The sequence below is a fragment of the Diplotaxodon limnothrissa genome, linkage group LG19, assembly GCF_057381915.1.
Source record: "Diplotaxodon limnothrissa isolate DT_005_m linkage group LG19, D_limnothrissa_male_GT1.1, whole genome shotgun sequence".
In the NCBI taxonomy this organism is placed as follows: Eukaryota; Metazoa; Chordata; class Actinopteri; order Cichliformes; family Cichlidae; genus Diplotaxodon; species Diplotaxodon limnothrissa.
In genome coordinates, this window is record NC_140614.1 from 19812788 (window position 1) to 19838937 (window position 26150).

The following is a 26150-nucleotide window of genomic DNA, read 5'->3' on the forward strand; positions in this document are numbered from 1 at the left end:
GTTGTTGCGCTCTTATTCGTATTACTGAAACCATATATCTATTCTAGCTCACCCTAAAACTGTGGAGAAAATTGATCTGTTAATAAACGTGGTCAATTATTTGGGAATGTTCTGGCAAGAATGTCGCATTCTTCCGGTGGGGAAACTAATCATAATACATAATAATTATAATAATAATAACAATAATAAATATAATCACCGGTAAAGTCAGTTAGCGAACACTACTGGCATGTAATGCCAATGACGACCATTTCACAAACTGTCGAAAATGCTCAAAATGTTGTCGGCACCAAAAGTGAAGGGCTGACAGTTGTGTTTATATACGAACCGTAAGCGCTAATGTTGGTTAGCATCAGCTAAAGCGAGGAAGTTTGACACTTGCAGAGACAGTGAACGCAGAGAGAGCTTAAAAACGCATTGTGGGTTTTTTTTTGTTTAGTCTTTGCTTCGTTGCGTTGATTTGGGATTTGATTTTTTTTTTGTTTTGTTTTTTTTGCATTAAGACGTTGCACACAAAATTACAGATATAACGGTGACTTAGCTGCTCGTTGGATAAACCCATGGACCTTAGAAAAGATCAAAATTACTCGGATGTAAGCACCCGTGTATAACACAATAGGCAAAATTACGCTTGCTAACCTTTCCACATCACAGGCTTCACATTAAATAAACATTTTTTCAAATACTCACCATGATCTGAGACCGTTTAAATATTTTGTTACTCTGCAAATATGGCAGTATGAAGCTAAACCTTTAGCTTGACGGCTAAAGCAATGCTAAGATTTACACGGAAACGATCAGCGGACATCGTCAAAGTACTATTGGTCTACATTCTTCTTCTATGGTAGCAGACTGGGCAGAGTAACAGCCAACTTTAAACTGCGCCATCTGTTGGCACCAATTACAGTAGAAAACATTATTGCGACAACACGTTTTTTGGGGAAAATAACAGAGATTGAAACTTTATTGATAATTTGTCCAAGTTGAAAAATGCCCTCCTCCAAAAATATCACGTGACAACCTCATTGCCTTACAGAATTATGACGTCACACACGTAGAATCTTACCACCATTCTTTCCTTTGATCCGTTGACCCTTAAAACCTATAAATAGGGGTGAAGAGCAACGACTTTTAGTCCGTTTCTCGCAGCCTTGATGTGTGCAGCATTGAACCGTTCGCCAGAAAAGCCTTTTGAAATATTTGGATCCTTTGCAATTCTAACTGTATCCAGACCCAACATGTCTCAAACAAATCCAAAGGGACAAGAAGTTGACCCATACGCTCTTCCCTGGGATGAGCCACTAGACTCTTCCCTTTCCTCTCTTCCTTGGTGTGACCAAGTGGAACTAGAGGAAAAGCGTTTGGAAGAAATGGAGGATGAAGCGCTCAGAAACACAGAGAAGATTAAGTTCTTGATGGAGGAAAATGAGCAAAAGAGCGCTCAACTAAAAAAGTTGTCATACCAGCTTCAAGAAAAGGAAGCTATTATTGAGGAGAAACAACAAGATCTCCATGACATGGACAAAAAGAACCAGGAGCTCCAAGGAAAGCTTGATGAAGCCCTGCAACAAAATAAAAAACTTGTCCAAGAGAAGAAACAAGACGGCACGAAGAAGAGAGGGCTGCACAGCAATCTCCAAGAAATGGAGCTAATGTACAGTGTATACAAAAAAAAGCTTGATCGCACACTGCTAGAAAATGAAAAGCTTCTCCAAGAGAAAAGGCAACAGGAGTTAAAAGAGAAAGAAATGCATTCCAAGCTTCAGAGCATCAAGCAACACAATGAAAGCTTGCAAGGAAAGCTTGATGAAGCTCTTCGACAAAATAGAAAACTCCTCCAAGAGAAGAAAGAAGATGGCATGAAGAAGAGAGGGCTGCACAGCAACCTCCGAGACATGGAGCTAATATACAATGTTGAGAAAAAAAGGCTTGATCGCACAGAGCAAGCAAATGAGAAGCTCCTCCAACAGAAAAGGGAACAAGGAATCAAACAAAAAGAAATGGATTCCAATCTTCAGAGCATCAAGCAACAAAATGAAAGCTTGCAAGGAAAGCTTGATGAAGCTCTGCGACAAAATAAAGGAATCCTTCAAGAGAAAGAGCAGCTGGACAGAAAGCAGGGAGACATGGAGTGCCAACTCCAGCTCATGGAGGGAAACAACAGGATGCTGCAGGTAAAGTTCAATGAGACACTGCACAAATATCAAGACCTGCTTCAAGAAAGAGAACAGCTGGTCAGTAAGCAGAGAGAAGAAAAACTTCTTCTCCAGGAGTTTGAGAAACAGGAGGCAACATCTAAAGTGCTGAAAGAAAGGTTGGAAGAAAAACAAGCTGAAATAGAAGAAGTGGAGAAAAAATGCAACAAGCTGCAGAAGCAAAACACCGAAACAATCGAGGAGCTGAAAATCCTCATCCTCGAGAAAAAGGTGCTCGTGGAAGAGCAGCTGAAGAAAAAGAAAAAACGCTTCTGCTTCTTCTGGAGGAAGAACACTCCTTCTTTCACTACTGCCAATGTCACCTCTTCTTCCCCCACCTCTGCTCCAGCTTAATTCCCCCCCCCCTCCCCTTAACTACTAACACCTCTCCCATCTCCCTCCCCTCTTTTCACAATCACCCCCCAACCAGTCCCGACAGTTGACTGCCCCCTCTAGAGCCTGGTTCTGTCATAGGTTTCTTCCTTTAAAGGGAGTTTTTCCTATCCACTGTCGCCTAGTGCTTGCTCAGAGGGGATTGTTGGGGTTTTCTCTCCTCTCTCCCTTTACATCCCACCCACCCCCACCTTTTCTTTTTTCTTAATAATTGAACAATAAAAACAATTGGCCGCTAATTAAATGTGTCAAATCAATGTCTTTATTCAAGAATACAAGAAATGGGTAATAGCTGCATGTGTGTTTGTGTGTGTGCATAATATGCATACTTTACGTGTTGGATCCAAATCCCACAAGGAATTAAATAAAACAAGAAGACAAACAAAAAGAAATATTTCTCTCCCTTCCCAGGTCAGGAATCAGGATGAGGAAGAAATGAGGTCAGATCAGTGCAGGTTTTTGCACTACTGACATAAAGTTTCTGCTGATTAAAAAAAGTATGTCGATATTTCTGAAATACATTTGCAAACAAATAACTTTGACAACTTGTGTTTTTTCATAAAAGAAAAAAGAAAAATCAGAGAGCAGAGCTGGTAAAACAGCTTAGCTCCGCAGGTTACAGGAGATCAGATGCCAAATACTTTTCATGACAGTCTTCGTTATTGCATAAATCTCCCCTTTTATCATTGATCAGTAAATCACTGCATATACATTCATCTAACCGTTATAATTTCATGAGTAAAGACTCTCAGATGACTGAATGGCGGTTTTAGTAAATGTTGAACTTTATTGTGATTTCTATTTTTAGAATCAATAGCACACATTTTGATTTCGTTTTGCAAGCTGGTGATTTCACACAGATCCACTGCCCAAACGTGCCTTTGAGTTTTTCATCATTTAACAAGAATAGGCTCAGGCAATCATTGTGTAATTAGGCTTTGGGAAGGTCTGGGGACAGGTATGATGGTGGTGGTTTTAAAGCACTGTGGCACAACAGCTTGACTCAGGGAGATGTTAAAGATGCCCGCTAGGACATCAGTCAGCTGGTCAGCATGGGCTCCGAGCACGCGTCCAGGTATATTGTCTGGTCCAGCAGCTTTGTGTGGGTTGACTTTAGTGAGAGTCCTTCTCACACTGGCTGTGGACAGGGACAGCACTTGGTTGTCTGGCAAGGGGGTGGCCCTCTATAGTCCATCTTGCGTCCCACTTAAACAAGTGCGTGTTCACACTGCCCCTGGATGTCCTGGCCTCTGAGGTTAAGGTGTACGGCTCCTGGTTGTCAACTGACCAATTTATCATGGCAAAGTCTGTGGTGGACAAAAGATAAGAGGCTGATTATAAAAATGATCCATGCACGCCTTATGACCTACAGCATGTACAGTTAACACAGCTAAATGGCTGTGAAATTGTAAAATTACTTTTGAAATAAAGCTATTCAAAGTCAATTAACTGTGACTATAATAATAGCAATGTTAGCCAGCAAACAAAACGTTAGCACTAATTAAAATAAGCTGCTAGGTGATGTTACTGTTTCAAGTTCTCTCATTGTTTGACATGTAGGGCAGATATTTTGGTGACACTGAGATTAGCCAGACACTAAACAGCAGTGTAATATCAACGCTAGATTAGATGTTTTCTAATCCGATAAAATGACATTATTCCTGTTTATAGAAGATGTTTGTCGTCTGTTTGTTTGACTGACAGGAACAGGAAATAGTGGTTGGAAATTACTGTTGGTGTTACATGAGGGTAAAGAAGGGCTTTAAGCACCTGGGTAAAAACTGGACCCATGATGAAACACTACAACAAGTACAACATATTCTTCAGTTTTAATATGTGACCATACTGTGCAGACTGCTGATGAGTTACACGGTTACATTTCATTAATCATTGTTAAACTAAAGTGGTAAGCAGTTACTTTATTCTTTCACTTAAAACTTCCAGGAAAAACACTACCTTGGCTACTTTTGTGCTTACATTTGATCTATGCTGGGTCACTACTTTTGCACTATAATGCTGCTGCTGACACCTTGGTTCACACTGACAATTAGAAAAAAGCTGATATGAAAAGAAGGATGGAAAATGCCTGGAATTTAGTTACACTTGCAAATACTGCTGCCTCCAAACTGCAAGCATCAATAAAATGTTACAGTATTGTTTTCTAGATCTGTGCATATATCCTTATTGGTAGTTTTCTCGAAATAGAAGATCTTCATTTAAAAAAAAAAAAATCTCTGATAACATTGCTGAAGCTAGCGCCCACCCCTACTGCACGTACTGCAAATATAAAACTGATATATACTTACATCATGAAGCAGTTGATGTTTGGTTTCTGACAAATACAGTAAAGAGGTGCGTTCTCCCCCTCCATACCAGTGTTCTCAGGCACTGGTACATGGTCAGTGTCAGACACTTCACTGTCCTACAACATACCACATAGGACCACATTAGAAATGACATGTATGTAGACATGCTAATTATACCTGGCTAAATGGATGCAGTAACAAAATGTTACTTAACTACTCTAGTTATTAGTTTCCAGATGTGTGCAGTTGCTCCAGTCTTACTGACAGTATACTGTTTCAAACACCAGTGCCAACATTTTATTTTTTAAATCTTAGTATGATTCTGCACCAAGACTTGTGGCCTGTTGCTCGGTAACTTATTGTCTGACTACATTAACTACAGTTCATAAACATCATTCATTTTCTCCTACTTATTTTATTCAGGTTGTATTCCAGCTGTCATAGGGCAAAAGTACACCCTGGACAGGTCGCCAGTCTGTTGGAGGGTTATTAGAGAGACTCAGACAACCACTCACACCAACAGCCAACTAACCTAACCCCGCGCATGTCTTTGGAGTTCAACACCAGTCTGGCCGAATCACAGATAAGCAGGGTGTCTGTGCTGCAGAGCACAGCTGTGTCAGAGACTCTCGACATCAATGTAGCGTTAAGGATGCGGAGCGATGGGTGCACTAACGTAATGAAATTATGAGAGTGATCGTCATTGTCTCTATGTTGTTGCGCTCTTATTCGTATTACTGAAACCATATATCTATTCTAGCTCACCCTAAAACTGTGGAGAAAATTGATCTGTTAATAAACGTGGTCAATTATTTGGGAATGTTCTGGCAAGAATGTCGCATTCTTCCGGTGGGGAAACTAATCATAATACATAATAATTATAATAATAATAACAATAATAAATATAATCACCGGTAAAGTCAGTTAGCGAACACTACTGGCATGTAATGCCAATGACGACCATTTCACAAACTGTCGAAAATGCTCAAAATGTTGTCGGCACCAAAAGTGAAGGGCTGACAGTTGTGTTTATATACGAACCGTAAGCGCTAATGTTGGTTAGCATCAGCTAAAGCGAGGAAGTTTGACACTTGCAGAGACAGTGAACGCAGAGAGAGCTTAAAAACGCATTGTGGGTTTTTTTTTGTTTAGTCTTTGCTTCGTTGCGTTGATTTGGGATTTGATTTTTTTTGTTTTTTGTTTTTTTTGCATTAAGACGTTGCACACAAAATTACAGATATAACGGTGACTTAGCTGCTCGTTGGATAAACCCATGGACCTTAGAAAAGATCAAAATTACTCGGATGTAAGCACCCGTGTATAACACAATAGGCAAAATTACGCTTGCTAACCTTTCCACATCACAGGCTTCACATTAAATAAACATTTTTTCAAATACTCACCATGATCTGAGACCGTTTAAATATTTTGTTACTCTGCAAATATGGCAGTATGAAGCTAAACCTTTAGCTTGACGGCTAAAGCAATGCTAAGATTTACACGGAAACGATCAGCGGACATCGTCAAAGTACTATTGGTCTACATTCTTCTTCTATGGTAGCAGACTGGGCAGAGTAACAGCCAACTTTAAACTGCGCCATCTGTTGGCACCAATTACAGTAGAAAACATTATTGCGACAACACGTTTTTTGGGGAAAATAACAGAGATTGAAACTTTATTGATAATTTGTCCAAGTTGAAAAATGCCCTCCTCCAAAAATATCACGTGACAACCTCATTGCCTTACAGAATTATGACGTCACACACGTAGAATCTTACCACCATTCTTTCCTTTGATCCGTTGACCCTTAAAACCTATAAATAGGGGTGAAGAGCAACGACTTTTAGTCCGTTTCTCGCAGCCTTGATGTGTGCAGCATTGAACCGTTCGCCAGAAAAGCCTTTTGAAATATTTGGATCCTTTGCAATTCTAACTGTATCCAGACCCAACATGTCTCAAACAAATCCAAAGGGACAAGAAGTTGACCCATACGCTCTTCCCTGGGATGAGCCACTAGACTCTTCCCTTTCCTCTCTTCCTTGGTGTGACCAAGTGGAACTAGAGGAAAAGCGTTTGGAAGAAATGGAGGATGAAGCGCTCAGAAACACAGAGAAGATTAAGTTCTTGATGGAGGAAAATGAGCAAAAGAGCGCTCAACTAAAAAAGTTGTCATACCAGCTTCAAGAAAAGGAAGCTATTATTGAGGAGAAACAACAAGATCTCCATGACATGGACAAAAAGAACCAGGAGCTCCAAGGAAAGCTTGATGAAGCCCTGCAACAAAATAAAAAACTTGTCCAAGAGAAGAAACAAGACGGCACGAAGAAGAGAGGGCTGCACAGCAATCTCCAAGAAATGGAGCTAATGTACAGTGTATACAAAAAAAAGCTTGATCGCACACTGCTAGAAAATGAAAAGCTTCTCCAAGAGAAAAGGCAACAGGAGTTAAAAGAGAAAGAAATGCATTCCAAGCTTCAGAGCATCAAGCAACACAATGAAAGCTTGCAAGGAAAGCTTGATGAAGCTCTTCGACAAAATAGAAAACTCCTCCAAGAGAAGAAAGAAGATGGCATGAAGAAGAGAGGGCTGCACAGCAACCTCCGAGACATGGAGCTAATATACAATGTTGAGAAAAAAAGGCTTGATCGCACAGAGCAAGCAAATGAGAAGCTCCTCCAACAGAAAAGGGAACAAGGAATCAAACAAAAAGAAATGGATTCCAATCTTCAGAGCATCAAGCAACAAAATGAAAGCTTGCAAGGAAAGCTTGATGAAGCTCTGCGACAAAATAAAGGAATCCTTCAAGAGAAAGAGCAGCTGGACAGAAAGCAGGGAGACATGGAGTGCCAACTCCAGCTCATGGAGGGAAACAACAGGATGCTGCAGGTAAAGTTCAATGAGACACTGCACAAATATCAAGACCTGCTTCAAGAAAGAGAACAGCTGGTCAGTAAGCAGAGAGAAGAAAAACTTCTTCTCCAGGAGTTTGAGAAACAGGAGGCAACATCTAAAGTGCTGAAAGAAAGGTTGGAAGAAAAACAAGCTGAAATAGAAGAAGTGGAGAAAAAATGCAACAAGCTGCAGAAGCAAAACACCGAAACAATCGAGGAGCTGAAAATCCTCATCCTCGAGAAAAAGGTGCTCGTGGAAGAGCAGCTGAAGAAAAAGAAAAAACGCTTCTGCTTCTTCTGGAGGAAGAACACTCCTTCTTTCACTACTGCCAATGTCACCTCTTCTTCCCCCACCTCTGCTCCAGCTTAATTCCCCCCCCCCTCCCCTTAACTACTAACACCTCTCCCATCTCCCTCCCCTCTTTTCACAATCACCCCCCAACCAGTCCCGACAGTTGACTGCCCCCTCTAGAGCCTGGTTCTGTCATAGGTTTCTTCCTTTAAAGGGAGTTTTTCCTATCCACTGTCGCCTAGTGCTTGCTCAGAGGGGATTGTTGGGGTTTTCTCTCCTCTCTCCCTTTACATCCCACCCACCCCCACCTTTTCTTTTTTCTTAATAATTGAACAATAAAAACAATTGGCCGCTAATTAAATGTGTCAAATCAATGTCTTTATTCAAGAATACAAGAAATGGGTAATAGCTGCATGTGTGTTTGTGTGTGTGCATAATATGCATACTTTACGTGTTGGATCCAAATCCCACAAGGAATTAAATAAAACAAGAAGACAAACAAAAAGAAATATTTCTCTCCCTTCCCAGGTCAGGAATCAGGATGAGGAAGAAATGAGGTCAGATCAGTGCAGGTTTTTGCACTACTGACATAAAGTTTCTGCTGATTAAAAAAAGTATGTCGATATTTCTGAAATACATTTGCAAACAAATAACTTTGACAACTTGTGTTTTTTCATAAAAGAAAAAAGAAAAATCAGAGAGCAGAGCTGGTAAAACAGCTTAGCTCCGCAGGTTACAGGAGATCAGATGCCAAATACTTTTCATGACAGTCTTCGTTATTGCATAAATCTCCCCTTTTATCATTGATCAGTAAATCACTGCATATACATTCATCTAACCGTTATAATTTCATGAGTAAAGACTCTCAGATGACTGAATGGCGGTTTTAGTAAATGTTGAACTTTATTGTGATTTCTATTTTTAGAATCAATAGCACACATTTTGATTTCGTTTTGCAAGCTGGTGATTTCACACAGATCCACTGCCCAAACGTGCCTTTGAGTTTTTCATCATTTAACAAGAATAGGCTCAGGCAATCATTGTGTAATTAGGCTTTGGGAAGGTCTGGGGACAGGTATGATGGTGGTGGTTTTAAAGCACTGTGGCACAACAGCTTGACTCAGGGAGATGTTAAAGATGCCCGCTAGGACATCAGTCAGCTGGTCAGCATGGGCTCCGAGCACGCGTCCAGGTATATTGTCTGGTCCAGCAGCTTTGTGTGGGTTGACTTTAGTGAGAGTCCTTCTCACACTGGCTGTGGACAGGGACAGCACTTGGTTGTCTGGCAAGGGGGTGGCCCTCTATAGTCCATCTTGCGTCCCACTTAAACAAGTGCGTGTTCACACTGCCCCTGGATGTCCTGGCCTCTGAGGTTAAGGTGTACGGCTCCTGGTTGTCAACTGACCAATTTATCATGGCAAAGTCTGTGGTGGACAAAAGATAAGAGGCTGATTATAAAAATGATCCATGCACGCCTTATGACCTACAGCATGTACAGTTAACACAGCTAAATGGCTGTGAAATTGTAAAATTACTTTTGAAATAAAGCTATTCAAAGTCAATTAACTGTGACTATAATAATAGCAATGTTAGCCAGCAAACAAAACGTTAGCACTAATTAAAATAAGCTGCTAGGTGATGTTACTGTTTCAAGTTCTCTCATTGTTTGACATGTAGGGCAGATATTTTGGTGACACTGAGATTAGCCAGACACTAAACAGCAGTGTAATATCAACGCTAGATTAGATGTTTTCTAATCCGATAAAATGACATTATTCCTGTTTATAGAAGATGTTTGTCGTCTGTTTGTTTGACTGACAGGAACAGGAAATAGTGGTTGGAAATTACTGTTGGTGTTACATGAGGGTAAAGAAGGGCTTTAAGCACCTGGGTAAAAACTGGACCCATGATGAAACACTACAACAAGTACAACATATTCTTCAGTTTTAATATGTGACCATACTGTGCAGACTGCTGATGAGTTACACGGTTACATTTCATTAATCATTGTTAAACTAAAGTGGTAAGCAGTTACTTTATTCTTTCACTTAAAACTTCCAGGAAAAACACTACCTTGGCTACTTTTGTGCTTACATTTGATCTATGCTGGGTCACTACTTTTGCACTATAATGCTGCTGCTGACACCTTGGTTCACACTGACAATTAGAAAAAAGCTGATATGAAAAGAAGGATGGAAAATGCCTGGAATTTAGTTACACTTGCAAATACTGCTGCCTCCAAACTGCAAGCATCAATAAAATGTTACAGTATTGTTTTCTAGATCTGTGCATATATCCTTATTGGTAGTTTTCTCGAAATAGAAGATCTTCATTTAAAAAAAAAAAAATCTCTGATAACATTGCTGAAGCTAGCGCCCACCCCTACTGCACGTACTGCAAATATAAAACTGATATATACTTACATCATGAAGCAGTTGATGTTTGGTTTCTGACAAATACAGTAAAGAGGTGCGTTCTCCCCCTCCATACCAGTGTTCTCAGGCACTGGTACATGGTCAGTGTCAGACACTTCACTGTCCTACAACATACCACATAGGACCACATTAGAAATGACATGTATGTAGACATGCTAATTATACCTGGCTAAATGGATGCAGTAACAAAATGTTACTTAACTACTCTAGTTATTAGTTTCCAGATGTGTGCAGTTGCTCCAGTCTTACTGACAGTATACTGTTTCAAACACCAGTGCCAACATTTTATTTTTTAAATCTTAGTATGATTCTGCACCAAGACTTGTGGCCTGTTGCTCGGTAACTTATTGTCTGACTACATTAACTACAGTTCATAAACATCATTCATTTTCTCCTACTTATTTTATTCAGGTTGTATTCCAGCTGTCATAGGGCAAAAGTACACCCTGGACAGGTCGCCAGTCTGTTGGAGGGTTATTAGAGAGACTCAGACAACCACTCACACCAACAGCCAACTAACCTAACCCTGCGCATGTCTTTGGAGTTCAACACCAGTCTGGCCGAATCACAGATAAGCAGGGTGTCTGTGCTGCAGAGCACAGCTGTGTCAGAGACTCTCGACATCAATGTAGCGTTAAGGATGCGGAGCGATGGGTGCACTAACGTAATGAAATTATGAGAGTGATCGTCATTGTCTCTATGTTGTTGCGCTCTTATTCGTATTACTGAAACCATATATCTATTCTAGCTCACCCTAAAACTGTGGAGAAAATTGATCTGTTAATAAACGTGGTCAATTATTTGGGAATGTTCTGGCAAGAATGTCGCATTCTTCCGGTGGGGAAACTAATCATAATACATAATAATTATAATAATAATAACAATAATAAATATAATCACCGGTAAAGTCAGTTAGCGAACACTACTGGCATGTAATGCCAATGACGACCATTTCACAAACTGTCGAAAATGCTCAAAATGTTGTCGGCACCAAAAGTGAAGGGCTGACAGTTGTGTTTATATACGAACCGTAAGCGCTAATGTTGGTTAGCATCAGCTAAAGCGAGGAAGTTTGACACTTGCAGAGACAGTGAACGCAGAGAGAGCTTAAAAACGCATTGTGGGTTTTTTTTTGTTTAGTCTTTGCTTCGTTGCGTTGATTTGGGATTTGATTTTTTTTTTTTTTTGTTTTTTTTGCATTAAGACGTTGCACACAAAATTACAGATATAACGGTGACTTAGCTGCTCGTTGGATAAACCCATGGACCTTAGAAAAGATCAAAATTACTCGGATGTAAGCACCCGTGTATAACACAATAGGCAAAATTACGCTTGCTAACCTTTCCACATCACAGGCTTCACATTAAATAAACATTTTTTCAAATACTCACCATGATCTGAGACCGTTTAAATATTTTGTTACTCTGCAAATATGGCAGTATGAAGCTAAACCTTTAGCTTGACGGCTAAAGCAATGCTAAGATTTACACGGAAACGATCAGCGGACATCGTCAAAGTACTATTGGTCTACATTCTTCTTCTATGGTAGCAGACTGGGCAGAGTAACAGCCAACTTTAAACTGCGCCATCTGTTGGCACCAATTACAGTAGAAAACATTATTGCGACAACACGTTTTTTGGGGAAAATAACAGAGATTGAAACTTTATTGATAATTTGTCCAAGTTGAAAAATGCCCTCCTCCAAAAATATCACGTGACAACCTCATTGCCTTACAGAATTATGACGTCACACACGTAGAATCTTACCACCATTCTTTCCTTTGATCCGTTGACCCTTAAAACCTATAAATAGGGGTGAAGAGCAACGACTTTTAGTCCGTTTCTCGCAGCCTTGATGTGTGCAGCATTGAACCGTTCGCCAGAAAAGCCTTTTGAAATATTTGGATCCTTTGCAATTCTAACTGTATCCAGACCCAACATGTCTCAAACAAATCCAAAGGGACAAGAAGTTGACCCATACGCTCTTCCCTGGGATGAGCCACTAGACTCTTCCCTTTCCTCTCTTCCTTGGTGTGACCAAGTGGAACTAGAGGAAAAGCGTTTGGAAGAAATGGAGGATGAAGCGCTCAGAAACACAGAGAAGATTAAGTTCTTGATGGAGGAAAATGAGCAAAAGAGCGCTCAACTAAAAAAGTTGTCATACCAGCTTCAAGAAAAGGAAGCTATTATTGAGGAGAAACAACAAGATCTCCATGACATGGACAAAAAGAACCAGGAGCTCCAAGGAAAGCTTGATGAAGCCCTGCAACAAAATAAAAAACTTGTCCAAGAGAAGAAACAAGACGGCACGAAGAAGAGAGGGCTGCACAGCAATCTCCAAGAAATGGAGCTAATGTACAGTGTATACAAAAAAAAGCTTGATCGCACACTGCTAGAAAATGAAAAGCTTCTCCAAGAGAAAAGGCAACAGGAGTTAAAAGAGAAAGAAATGCATTCCAAGCTTCAGAGCATCAAGCAACACAATGAAAGCTTGCAAGGAAAGCTTGATGAAGCTCTTCGACAAAATAGAAAACTCCTCCAAGAGAAGAAAGAAGATGGCATGAAGAAGAGAGGGCTGCACAGCAACCTCCGAGACATGGAGCTAATATACAATGTTGAGAAAAAAAGGCTTGATCGCACAGAGCAAGCAAATGAGAAGCTCCTCCAACAGAAAAGGGAACAAGGAATCAAACAAAAAGAAATGGATTCCAATCTTCAGAGCATCAAGCAACAAAATGAAAGCTTGCAAGGAAAGCTTGATGAAGCTCTGCGACAAAATAAAGGAATCCTTCAAGAGAAAGAGCAGCTGGACAGAAAGCAGGGAGACATGGAGTGCCAACTCCAGCTCATGGAGGGAAACAACAGGATGCTGCAGGTAAAGTTCAATGAGACACTGCACAAATATCAAGACCTGCTTCAAGAAAGAGAACAGCTGGTCAGTAAGCAGAGAGAAGAAAAACTTCTTCTCCAGGAGTTTGAGAAACAGGAGGCAACATCTAAAGTGCTGAAAGAAAGGTTGGAAGAAAAACAAGCTGAAATAGAAGAAGTGGAGAAAAAATGCAACAAGCTGCAGAAGCAAAACACCGAAACAATCGAGGAGCTGAAAATCCTCATCCTCGAGAAAAAGGTGCTCGTGGAAGAGCAGCTGAAGAAAAAGAAAAAACGCTTCTGCTTCTTCTGGAGGAAGAACACTCCTTCTTTCACTACTGCCAATGTCACCTCTTCTTCCCCCACCTCTGCTCCAGCTTAATTCCCCCCCCCCTCCCCTTAACTACTAACACCTCTCCCATCTCCCTCCCCTCTTTTCACAATCACCCCCCAACCAGTCCCGACAGTTGACTGCCCCCTCTAGAGCCTGGTTCTGTCATAGGTTTCTTCCTTTAAAGGGAGTTTTTCCTATCCACTGTCGCCTAGTGCTTGCTCAGAGGGGATTGTTGGGGTTTTCTCTCCTCTCTCCCTTTACATCCCACCCACCCCCACCTTTTCTTTTTTCTTAATAATTGAACAATAAAAACAATTGGCCGCTAATTAAATGTGTCAAATCAATGTCTTTATTCAAGAATACAAGAAATGGGTAATAGCTGCATGTGTGTTTGTGTGTGTGCATAATATGCATACTTTACGTGTTGGATCCAAATCCCACAAGGAATTAAATAAAACAAGAAGACAAACAAAAAGAAATATTTCTCTCCCTTCCCAGGTCAGGAATCAGGATGAGGAAGAAATGAGGTCAGATCAGTGCAGGTTTTTGCACTACTGACATAAAGTTTCTGCTGATTAAAAAAAGTATGTCGATATTTCTGAAATACATTTGCAAACAAATAACTTTGACAACTTGTGTTTTTTCATAAAAGAAAAAAGAAAAATCAGAGAGCAGAGCTGGTAAAACAGCTTAGCTCCGCAGGTTACAGGAGATCAGATGCCAAATACTTTTCATGACAGTCTTCGTTATTGCATAAATCTCCCCTTTTATCATTGATCAGTAAATCACTGCATATACATTCATCTAACCGTTATAATTTCATGAGTAAAGACTCTCAGATGACTGAATGGCGGTTTTAGTAAATGTTGAACTTTATTGTGATTTCTATTTTTAGAATCAATAGCACACATTTTGATTTCGTTTTGCAAGCTGGTGATTTCACACAGATCCACTGCCCAAACGTGCCTTTGAGTTTTTCATCATTTAACAAGAATAGGCTCAGGCAATCATTGTGTAATTAGGCTTTGGGAAGGTCTGGGGACAGGTATGATGGTGGTGGTTTTAAAGCACTGTGGCACAACAGCTTGACTCAGGGAGATGTTAAAGATGCCCGCTAGGACATCAGTCAGCTGGTCAGCATGGGCTCCGAGCACGCGTCCAGGTATATTGTCTGGTCCAGCAGCTTTGTGTGGGTTGACTTTAGTGAGAGTCCTTCTCACACTGGCTGTGGACAGGGACAGCACTTGGTTGTCTGGCAAGGGGGTGGCCCTCTATAGTCCATCTTGCGTCCCACTTAAACAAGTGCGTGTTCACACTGCCCCTGGATGTCCTGGCCTCTGAGGTTAAGGTGTACGGCTCCTGGTTGTCAACTGACCAATTTATCATGGCAAAGTCTGTGGTGGACAAAAGATAAGAGGCTGATTATAAAAATGATCCATGCACGCCTTATGACCTACAGCATGTACAGTTAACACAGCTAAATGGCTGTGAAATTGTAAAATTACTTTTGAAATAAAGCTATTCAAAGTCAATTAACTGTGACTATAATAATAGCAATGTTAGCCAGCAAACAAAACGTTAGCACTAATTAAAATAAGCTGCTAGGTGATGTTACTGTTTCAAGTTCTCTCATTGTTTGACATGTAGGGCAGATATTTTGGTGACACTGAGATTAGCCAGACACTAAACAGCAGTGTAATATCAACGCTAGATTAGATGTTTTCTAATCCGATAAAATGACATTATTCCTGTTTATAGAAGATGTTTGTCGTCTGTTTGTTTGACTGACAGGAACAGGAAATAGTGGTTGGAAATTACTGTTGGTGTTACATGAGGGTAAAGAAGGGCTTTAAGCACCTGGGTAAAAACTGGACCCATGATGAAACACTACAACAAGTACAACATATTCTTCAGTTTTAATATGTGACCATACTGTGCAGACTGCTGATGAGTTACACGGTTACATTTCATTAATCATTGTTAAACTAAAGTGGTAAGCAGTTACTTTATTCTTTCACTTAAAACTTCCAGGAAAAACACTACCTTGGCTACTTTTGTGCTTACATTTGATCTATGCTGGGTCACTACTTTTGCACTATAATGCTGCTGCTGACACCTTGGTTCACACTGACAATTAGAAAAAAGCTGATATGAAAAGAAGGATGGAAAATGCCTGGAATTTAGTTACACTTGCAAATACTGCTGCCTCCAAACTGCAAGCATCAATAAAATGTTACAGTATTGTTTTCTAGATCTGTGCATATATCCTTATTGGTAGTTTTCTCGAAATAGAAGATCTTCATTTAAAAAAAAAAAAATCTCTGATAACATTGCTGAAGCTAGCGCCCACCCCTACTGCACGTACTGCAAATATAAAACTGATATATACTTACATCATGAAGCAGTTGATGTTTGGTTTCTGACAAATACAGTAAAGAGGTGCGTTCTCCCCCTCCATACCAGTGTTCTCAGGCACTGGTACATGGTCAGTGTCAGACACTTCACTGTCCTACAACATACCACATAGGACCACATTAGAAATGACATGTATGTAGACATGCTAATTATACCTGGCTAAATGGATGCAGTAACAAAATGTTACTTAACTACTCTAGTTATTAGTTTCCAGATGTGTGCAGTTGCTCCAGTCTTACTGACAGTATACTGTTTCAAACACCAGTGCCAACATTTTATTTTTTAAATCTTAGTATGATTCTGCACCAAGACTTGTGGCCTGTTGCTCGGTAACTTATTGTCTGACTACATTAACTACAGTTCATAAACATCATTCATTTTCTCCTACTTATTTTATTCAGGTTGTATTCCAGCTGTCATAGGGCAAAAGTACACCCTGGACAGGTCGCCAGTCTGTTGGAGGGTTATTAGAGAGACTCAGACAACCACTCACACCAACAGCCAACTAACCTAACCCCGCGCATGTCTTTGGAGTTCAACACCAGTCTGGCCGAATCACAGATAAGCAGGGTGTCTGTGCTGCAGAGCACAGCTGTGTCAGAGACTCTCGACATCAATGTAGCGTTAAGGATGCGGAGCGATGGGTGCACTAACGTAATGAAATTATGAGAGTGATCGTCATTGTCTCTATGTTGTTGCGCTCTTATTCGTATTACTGAAACCATATATCTATTCTAGCTCACCCTAAAACTGTGGAGAAAATTGATCTGTTAATAAACGTGGTCAATTATTTGGGAATGTTCTGGCAAGAATGTCGCATTCTTCCGGTGGGGAAACTAATCATAATACATAATAATTATAATAATAATAACAATAATAAATATAATCACCGGTAAAGTCAGTTAGCGAACACTACTGGCATGTAATGCCAATGACGACCATTTCACAAACTGTCGAAAATGCTCAAAATGTTGTCGGTGTTGTGCCAAAGTAGTTACCCCCGTCAACCAAGCTCTTGCAACGGTTGTATAGGGATCGAATGGCCCGTAGCAATGGGCCAGACACCCCATACTCCCGCAACACCTCCCACAGGACACCCCGAGGGACACGGTCGAATGCCTTCTCCAAGTCCACAAAACACATGTAGACTGGTTGGGCAAACTCCCATGCACCCTCAAGTATCCTCGAGAGGATAAAGAGCTGGTCCAGTGTTCCGCGACCAGGACGAAAACCGCATTGTTCCTCCTGTATCCGAGGTTCGACTAGCGGACGAACTCTCCTTTCCAGCACCCTGGCATAGACTTTCCCCGGGAGGCTGAGGAGTGTGATCCCCCTGTAGTTGGAACACACCCTCCGGTCCCCCTTCTTAAAGATGGGGACCACCAACATTATATACATTAAGTGAATATTATGTACATTAAGCAAATTAAATATAACAATCTGGAAATTTTACATTGAAAATCTAAAAAAGTATTAACAATTTTCCTCCAGTGTATTATTTATTTATAGTCATATTTTACGTTTAAGTGTATTATTATTTGCAATAAATAACTAAATAAACAAATAGCCAAACAAATAAATAAAACTTTAAAAACCGCACAAAAATAAAAACTGCAAATTCTCTTACAGAATCTACTGTTGGTGTTTATTCTTGTTTTTTCCCCATGTTTATGACTTGTTGCTAAAATTGTCACATTACTTCCTTATCTTTTCCAGCGAGTCTCGCGGATACGTGGCAGGTCGGCTAAACTCTGACCCGGAAGCACTTTGATCAGCTCCAAACAAGAAGATGTTCAGTTAGCCGGTGTGTTGACGCTAACCGAATCGGGAAGTTGCAATATTATTCTGACAACTGGACTTGACAGAAAATATGCGAAGTATCAGTTGTTTGCACTGGACGGTTACTGTTTCCGGGTTTCTTTTTCATTAATATCGAAAGGCATATACATACTGACGCTAGTTAGCTTAGCTTTGACTGCGTTACCGAGGCCAGTGAGCGACACACTGACCAGTTATAAAGTGGATGTTTAGCACCAGACCGGGTTGGTACCGAAAGTGGGTCGTGACGTGTATTGAATTAACCACCAAAAAAACTAATGTTCTTGAACTTTACCGTCACGAGCAAAGGTCCGTGCTAAAAGCGCAGGTGGAGGTTGGATTTGATGGTATAGCTTAGCAGTAGGTTAGCCGAAGAGAAAAGTGCAGTCATGGACGATTTTAGCTCGATCAGCCTGCTGTCCCTTGCGATGCTGGTGGGATGTTATGTGGCCGGGACGATACCTTTAGCGGTTAACTTCTCAGAGGTAGGTTTGTGACATACATATGCATGTAGCTAACTTTAGCTACCAAGCTATCATAAAATGGACTGAACTTTCAAACAATAAGAAGCTACTGTGCTTAAGGTCTGGGTCTCTGACTTTGTTTAGGAGAAGTTGAAGCTGATCACTGTGCTGGGAGCAGGGCTGCTCTGTGGGACTGCACTTGCCGTGATCATCCCAGAAGGGGTCCATGCACTTTACGAAGAAATCCTTGAAGGTAGGGTTCCTTGGGGGAGATGGAAGGTTTGCTCAGATCATGAATGGACAGACAATTAAGAATTAACTACTGTATCAATAACTGTAAGACAATGTAATAGTCGTGATTTTTTACGGACTGCAATATCTTTGGATTGTGCACGTTTGAAGATAAGCTCATTCGGTTATTTTAGTCTATGGCTCAGAAAACTAGTAATAATGCCTTTCACAATCAGCCGGGATGTGCTACAGCTCTTAAAAATACGTGTTCCTTAAGCTAAGAAATACATGGATGAGTTGCAAAGCTCAGGGCATCCACTGTCATATTGGTTTATTTCTAATGTACAGTGTGTTTCAGAGGCTGCCATGGTGAAATAATCAAATAAACATAAATAAGTGATAAACGTCTCTCCTAATTGTAGATAGATTAAATTAGTTAGCCGGTTAATTATCAAGAAAGGACACCAAGTTTTCCCTTTGTGTTGTTTTGCTGCTTTTCTCTTTGATGTGTAATGTAAATGTAATCTTTCTTGGGTTGGTAGTCAGACAAAACAAGTTGTTTAAATACTTCCAAAAGTGATCACAATTTCAAATGAGAAGCAAATTGTTTTGCCCCCGCCACACACAATTTTGGCTGCTTCCTGTAAGTTAAGAAAAAAAAAATCTTGTTAGAAGACCTTGAGCTAATAATTGTTTTGTGTTGCTGATGAAATGTATTTATTTATTTTATCTGTTACTTGAATAAACTGTACAAGGTGACATACTCGTACTGTTTGTTTTGTTTGACTGACAATACAAAACCCAAAGATATTCAGGTTTTCCATCATGTTGAATCAACTTGTTAATTTCTTTTATGTACATTTAACAGCAATGTAGATTAAACAGTTGATTGAACCTTTTTACAGATAATTATATGTTACATAATTGATTAGTCATTCTACTGAAAGTACTGAGTAATTGTAACTTTCAGGGGTGCATCTTTCCTGAGTGTCTGTTCTTTCCTCATTTCCTGTCTGCTTCTTATTTTATGCACTTTATAATGCAAAATCTAAAATAGTCTTTAGATGTTTGTGACAGCGCTGGATTCCTTCATGCTTGCAACAGGCTTAAACTGAAATATACCAGAGGAAAATTAAGTAGAGAGCATGTAGACCAATGATATGTGCTTGTGTACATTGTAACAGTATGAATTTTATTTAAACAGAGGAAAGTAAAGTGCAACATCATGAAATCAGTTTCTGCCAATTTCTGACTTATTGTCATTTCCATATCAGTATTTATAGCAGTATTTATGATGGTCTCTGTGCTGTGTGATGGAATTTTAATTTTACATTTCTTTGGTTCTGATGCATTAACGTATTTGTGTCTTTATCAGACCATTTTTCTGCTGATTTTTCTCTTTCAGCAGGTGGACACCACAGTCACGGCCAGTCTGCAGTTGCAGAAGCTTCCGAGGGAAAGGGTGAAGCAGAGGCAGCTCTTAGTGCTAGTGGGAAGCATGAGCACAATCAAGAGCAGCTCCATGCCTACATTGGAGTGTCTCTGGTTCTAGGCTTTGTCTTTATGCTACTGGTGGACCAGATAGGTAGTTCTCATGTTCACAACACTGAAGGTAAGCATTCAAATAGCCTTAGCCAGAGTTGGTTAGGGAAAAGCAGCAAAAGCAGCTTCGTCATTAGTCTCTTCTCATCTTATTCTCCTCGAAAAATAAGATTGAATTAAACCCAAAACACATCCAAATGGCTCAACTGCTAATTCTGTTTTCCCAGATGCACCCACACTCTGCACTGAACAATTTTAGAGATCTTTATTTAAGCTGATAATACTCTTCAAAGTCTGCCAATGTTGTGGTGCTGTTTAACTCGGTGTGGACATAGTGGTCCATCAAGATTATTGATTTGTTTCCTTGCCACAAACTGTTTGAGTTGTGTATGTGTGTTTGTTTATTTATTTATTTATTTTTGGTTGGTTGGTTTAGATCCAGAGGCAGCAAGAGTTGCTTCCTCCAAAATCACCACCACCCTGGGGCTTGTGGTCCATGCTGCAGGTAGGTCTGATTTAATATCGTCTGATAATGCTACTGTACACAAAATAAATATTAAATAATATTTAATATTAAATTATATTATATTAATTAATTATATTAATATTTAATCATAAATATTAAATATGTATTTACATTTGGTGGAACTCATGAAAAAGATGTAATTTTATTCTGTACCTGAGTTTGTGTTACTTCAGAATACTATGAATTTAATTAAGCTTTAAATTGTTTTAATTTGGAAAATGTATACACAAATGTTACTTTTCAGTTCAAACAGTATTAGTTTCTTTTTATTACAGTAGTTTAATCCAGATTTTATTGCTGTTTTAATGACGAATCATTGCTTTTAAGTGTTCCAGTAGTTACTGTACCTTTCTGGTTTTTTTTTTGCCTGCAGCTGATGGTGTTGCATTGGGTGCTGCTGCCTCAACCTCTCAGACCAGCGTTCAGCTCATTGTCTTTGTAGCTATCATGCTGCATAAGGTAAATATACATCATATATAATGCAGTCAGTGGTTGATTTTTTTTTTTGTTTGTTTGTGTGTATACGTATACTGGCATCTTAAAAATAAAGTTTGATCAGGCCTGTGAAAAACTAACAAGCCCAGTGATTCAGTAGCTTGTAGAACTATCTTTAGATGTGATAACTTCAGTAATTATTTTCTGTGTGACTTTATTAGTCTCTCATAGATTTGCCGGATATTTTCCATGTTGAGGTCTGGACTTTGCAACACTTTGATTCTTTTTTTTCAGTCATTCTGTTGCATTTTCCAGTGTCTTCCAAGCTTTAGTTGTCAGACAGATGGCCTTACATTTGACTCTTGAATACTTCGATTTGTTTACCAATGACTGCAAGGTGTCCAGGTCCTGTGGCTCCAAAACAAGTCCAAATCATAACTTCTCCACCACCCTTCTTCATTGTTTGTATGATCTGTTTTTTTCTTGATATGCTGTGTTTGATTTTCTCCAAAACAATGTGGCGCTGTGCATTATGGCCAGACATCTCCACTTTAGTCTTGTCTATCTAAAGGACATTGTTCCAGAAGTCTTGTGGGTTGATCGGATCCAATTTTGGTAACTTAAGCAAGGCTGCCATGTTCTTTTTAAAGAGAAGATTCCTTCTGTTAGCAACCCTTCCACAGAACCTATACTCATTCAGTATAGGTTCTGTGTTTAACATTTAAAATTGTGACTGAGGGCTGTAGAGTCTGAGATGTAGCTCTTGGTTTGTTTGTTTTTTGCAATCTATCTGGGCACTGTACAGTCTGACCCTGAGATGAATTTGCTGTGTTGTCTATGTCTAGGAAGATTGTCTGATATCTTGAATGTTTTCCTCTTGTGAATAATCATTGTCACTCAAGGATGATGGATATGTTTGCTTGTTGTTGTATAAAAATGGACCTACAACCCTTCCTAGACAAACAGTTGCTTCTGCTGCTGATCGCTGCAGAGGAGCAAACTGACAAAACAGCTGCATTTATAGAGGTGCTTACACTTAATGATGATCAATTACTACTCCTCCATAAATCCTAAGGAAGCAGTAAGGGTGTCTTTAATTTTTGCAGGCCTGCAAATGAATTAAATTTAAGTACAGCTACTGAGTTTATAATACACAGAGGGTTTTTTTTCAGCATTAATTTACAAATTAACTGGTAAAAGAATTGATTGTTGTTTGCTGCAGTAAATTGCTATATAAACTCTTCTGTTTTGTTGATTGTAGGCGCCAGCAGCATTTGGTCTTGTATCCTTCCTAATGCATGCCGGTCTCGAGAGAAATCGTATCCGCAAACATCTCTTGGTCTTTGCCCTGGCAGCGCCAGTCCTCGCCATGCTCACATTTTTAGGTCTCAGTCAGGTAATTATTATATTTTTGCACTGATCTGTTTTCATTTTGCTAGATGTTTAGTTTTCAGTGTTAACTGTTTGGTACAATACAGTACTTTGAGGATCTAGATATCCAGCTGTCATCTTACTAGTCTGTATTGTGATTTTTACACTACTGCCCAAATACTACAAAGACATTATTTCATCAACACTGGAGTCACTAGAAAAGGAGAACTTTAAGCTTTACACTGTTCTTGTCTCTTCCCCTCTTAGAGCAGCAAAGAAGCACTGTCAGACGTCAACGCCACAGGTGTCGCCATGCTTTTCTCTGCTGGCACATTCCTCTACGTGGCAACGGTCCACGTTCTGCCTGAGGTGGGGGGCGGCGGTCACAGCCACGCTCCTGCGGGAGGAAACGGAGGGAAGGGACTGAGCAAGGTGGAGGTGGTAGCTCTGGTGCTGGGCTGCCTCATTCCGCTGGTGCTGTCCATCGGTCACCATCATTAGACCCACAGCTCATGATGGATTTTAGATGGGTGTACAGGAGGAAGAAGCTGAAACAAAGACTTCAATCACGGTGGATTCAGATGTCTTATTGCTTGGTGTCTGTTAATGGATCTTGTGCAGGGACTTCTTATGACTTGAAAATGAACTCGAAGCAGGGAACGAGTGAAAATCAGAGTTGCTCCAGTGACAACCAGTGCACATGATGACATTTTATCTAATGACACTGACAACAAAGTATAATGCATCTACTGTATGTATGCATTAATTCCACCAGAAATCATTTTTTTCCAAGATGCCAGAGGTGGATCTTTTAGATGAGTTCATTTAGGTCACTGTGGATTTTTCAGTGTTGCGTTATAGTGCTCGTCCAAGTCGAAAAATAGCCCTGATTTCATTAGAGACCTTTTACTAGATGGCAGTTGCACAGTGAGATTTAGTCTTGATTAAACTTGTGATATCTCAAAAGCAGTGAAACTCACTTTTTTAAAAATAATTGTATAGAGTGTAGATAAATTAGCAACAATACTGATGGATTGGATCTGATTAAGTGCCATATTAGCAAGCCTGAAACAGATCTCTGAAGAGGATGGCCCCCAAACAACACTGGCTTGTACAAGATGTTTTCTTCTTGCCAGAGGTCATGTTTTCACAGTAGGTCAGACAGATTAACCAGCAAGATGCTTGTAACAGTTTTTCCGTGGCTAGTGAGTTTGTCTAGCAAGTGGAGTGTCCGGCACCGCTAGAGAAATCATTTGTAACAAGCTCTTTGTTTATGCGACACAGTTTCCTTTAAATCCTGCATAACGACAAACACAACTAGCCTCCCATCTGAACATCAACTGTCACTTTTCTTTAAAATGTCTTTAGTTTATATTTAAACTTGGGATAAGTCTGTGTTGTAGAGTGTTTTCAGGTGGTGGAGGGATTTGTCTTGCTCGAGGGCATTCATTGGGTAAAACTTTTTTGGGCACAGGAGAACAGACCTGTTAAAGATTGTTTGAGGAGAATTTTATTTGGGTTAACTCTCTATTAAGTAATTATACTTACAGCAATAATCACCAAAAAGGTGAAATTGAGGCCAGGTCACTTCTTTGCCAGCAGTGCAACCAAGTCTGAAATGTGTACAGAGGGTTTGTCTTGATCATAAAGGTGCTCGTTATGTTATTCACGCACCAAGATCTGAAAGTTAGAGGGTCCCAAATGCTGCTCTGCCTCAGTTACTTCTCTGCTCCAGCACCATTAAAATGTAAGTAGGCTGATTTTGGATATCCTCTGTATCACTGTGCCTGCTCACAGCAGAGCTCGCGTGTTTGTATATGTATGTATACTGTACAAAGCAACTTCTTCCCTCCACAATCATGGGGATTTCCTGTGTGAGACAGAACTGCTTACTCTCAATTACAGTTTCTTTTTTTTCTATGTTGAACTTTTGGACATCGACGAACTCGTCTTCGCAGTACCAACTCAACAAGCTACAGACTGACTTGAGGGGTCTTTGATTTATGTATAAATTTAAGGCTTTTACACACGACCTGTGAATTAATTCTAACTTGTATGAGAAGAAGCACGGCGTGTTGTTTTAGGCTTTATTTTGTTTGTTTTGTTTTTTGAGTGACTGTGACAGAAGGTGGGGTGAAATTGCATGCAGACCAGAAGCTGCATGACTCTTTTGTTTTTTTTTCTGAGAAACTGTTTGTGCGTACTAAAGGGAACTGGGAACCGTCCCCCTCCACTGTGATGCTTGACAACTTGGCACACTAGTAGGCAGCCTCATTATGTACCATTATATCTCTGTAACTTGAGTTACTACGGCAATCTACAGCTTTTTTTCATCCCTTACAGAAAACCTTAAAACTTAATGTGGGGTCTGGTTTGTGGCTTGATTAAATTTAATTAACATTGCAGGGAAAAAAGCTTTATGATGGTTAAATAGCCTCTTTAAAGTTTGGAGACTAGAGTTGGCTGCAAGATATCTCTTTATAACTTCTTATTCAGAATGTAGTTTGTTCACACATGATCCCATCAGTTTCAAAAGTATAAATTAAAAAAAAATAAATTTTTAATTAATATTTCAACTCGAGGCTTCATCATCTTTTCCAGCCAAAATACTGGGGTTTAATTGGCTGAAGGCACATCCCCTTCAGATTTAAAATGATCTAAATGCATTTCATGATTAAAGATAAAGGCTCATATTGGGGCTGATTATCTCAATCAAGGGGGGTGGGGATATCAGGCTGATAGTTGTATAGTTAATTTCGGTGGAGGTCGGTGTGAATCTGTTTTCTCTTCTTTTCCTATCATTCCTAAAGGGGTCTGCCTTATTTCCATACTTTGATTGTAAAAATCAGTTGTAAAGGAGCGTGTTTTATGATGACTAAATTAAAGTTTTTTTAATTGGTGATGATGTCTGATCATTTAACTTACAAACATAATGGGTCAGTAACATGTTTTGACTTTGACTTTAGAGTCTGAATAAAATCACAGAGGTTCAGACTGCAACTGTTGCCTTACAGTTACACAGCATTTATCTGTCCTGGATTTCAAGGCTGAACTATCGGTATCTTTATAATCTTCCGTCCATCCACTCGGACACATGTTCTGTAAATGAATCTGATACCCGTGACACTAAAGCTATACAACAACTGTTCTGACTCTTCATCCTCTTTAATAGAAAGTTGTGGAACCATGGCTTTCCTCCTAACTCACTGCTAGGGTGCAGGATGGACTGATGGAGAGACTGGAGAGTTCATACCTGCCAATAACTGGAAACTGCTCCTCTCTGCAAATACTGTAATCTGAATAACAGCTTTTACTGGCTGGAATATATCGACTGGCTTCAGATTTAGCAACTCATTCCTAAAGCTTCTCTCCCTCCCCCATTGCCTTCCAGTATCCCCCCCCCCATCCTGTTTTCATCATCGCTGTGCAGTCAGTCTGCCTCCAGCTGATGAGCGTATTGGCAGCTGCATTGTTCCGCCCTGCTGAGTTATTGGGATTTGTTTTCTGCTTTTCCTGCTTTGTATTGAAGCTGTGCCTGCAGCACCTCTATGTGTGTATGCGTGCGTGTATGTGTGTGTTTATCGGGTGTTGCTGGACTAATTGTTATTGAGTGATTGCATTGTGCTTTGTTTA

At 40.0% G+C, this 26150-nt stretch overlaps 4 protein-coding genes across 4 annotated transcripts; all 4 read left to right on the forward strand.

The window, feature by feature from the left end:
• Positions 1–1154: 1154 nt before the first annotated feature.
• On the forward strand, positions 1155–2549 carry LOC146612064 (uncharacterized). Its single transcript, XM_085343628.1, has one exon. It carries the CDS (start codon positions 1155–1157, stop codon positions 2547–2549), a length of 1395 nt encoding a protein of 464 aa, XP_085199754.1.
• A 4212-nt stretch (positions 2550–6761) lies between these two features.
• LOC146612065 (uncharacterized) lies at positions 6762–8156 on the forward strand. Its single transcript, XM_085343627.1, has one exon. It carries the CDS (start codon positions 6762–6764, stop codon positions 8154–8156), a length of 1395 nt encoding a protein of 464 aa, XP_085199753.1.
• Positions 8157–12368: 4212 nt separating this feature from the next.
• On the forward strand, positions 12369–13763 carry LOC146612066 (uncharacterized). Its single transcript, XM_085343625.1, has one exon. The coding sequence runs from the start codon at positions 12369–12371 to the stop codon at positions 13761–13763; it is 1395 nt and encodes a 464-aa protein (XP_085199751.1).
• A 4138-nt stretch (positions 13764–17901) lies between these two features.
• slc39a9 (solute carrier family 39 member 9) lies at positions 17902–24917 on the forward strand. Its single transcript, XM_085342542.1, has 7 exons — positions 17902–18433; positions 18557–18665; positions 20049–20255; positions 20622–20690; positions 21085–21170; positions 22408–22542; positions 22785–24917. Exons 1-7 carry the CDS (start codon positions 18338–18340, stop codon positions 23016–23018), a joined length of 936 nt encoding a protein of 311 aa, XP_085198668.1. The 5' UTR covers positions 17902–18337; the 3' UTR covers positions 23019–24917.
• Positions 24918–26150: the final 1233 nt, after the last annotated feature.

Coding starts and splice junctions, on each gene's coding strand:
- LOC146612065 (XM_085343627.1), top strand. CDS start 6,762: ATGTGTGCAGCATTGAACCGTTCGCCAGAAAAGCCTTTTGAAATATTT.
- LOC146612064 (XM_085343628.1), top strand. CDS start 1,155: ATGTGTGCAGCATTGAACCGTTCGCCAGAAAAGCCTTTTGAAATATTT.
- slc39a9 (XM_085342542.1), top strand. CDS start 18,338: ATGGACGATTTTAGCTCGATCAGCCTGCTGTCCCTTGCGATGCTGGTG. Junction 20,256..20,621: donor TCATGTTCACAACACTGAAG/GTAAGCATTCAA, acceptor TGGTTGGTTTAG/ATCCAGAGGCAGCAAGAGTT. Junction 21,171..22,407: donor TAGCTATCATGCTGCATAAG/GTAAATATACAT, acceptor TGTTGATTGTAG/GCGCCAGCAGCATTTGGTCT.
- LOC146612066 (XM_085343625.1), top strand. CDS start 12,369: ATGTGTGCAGCATTGAACCGTTCGCCAGAAAAGCCTTTTGAAATATTT.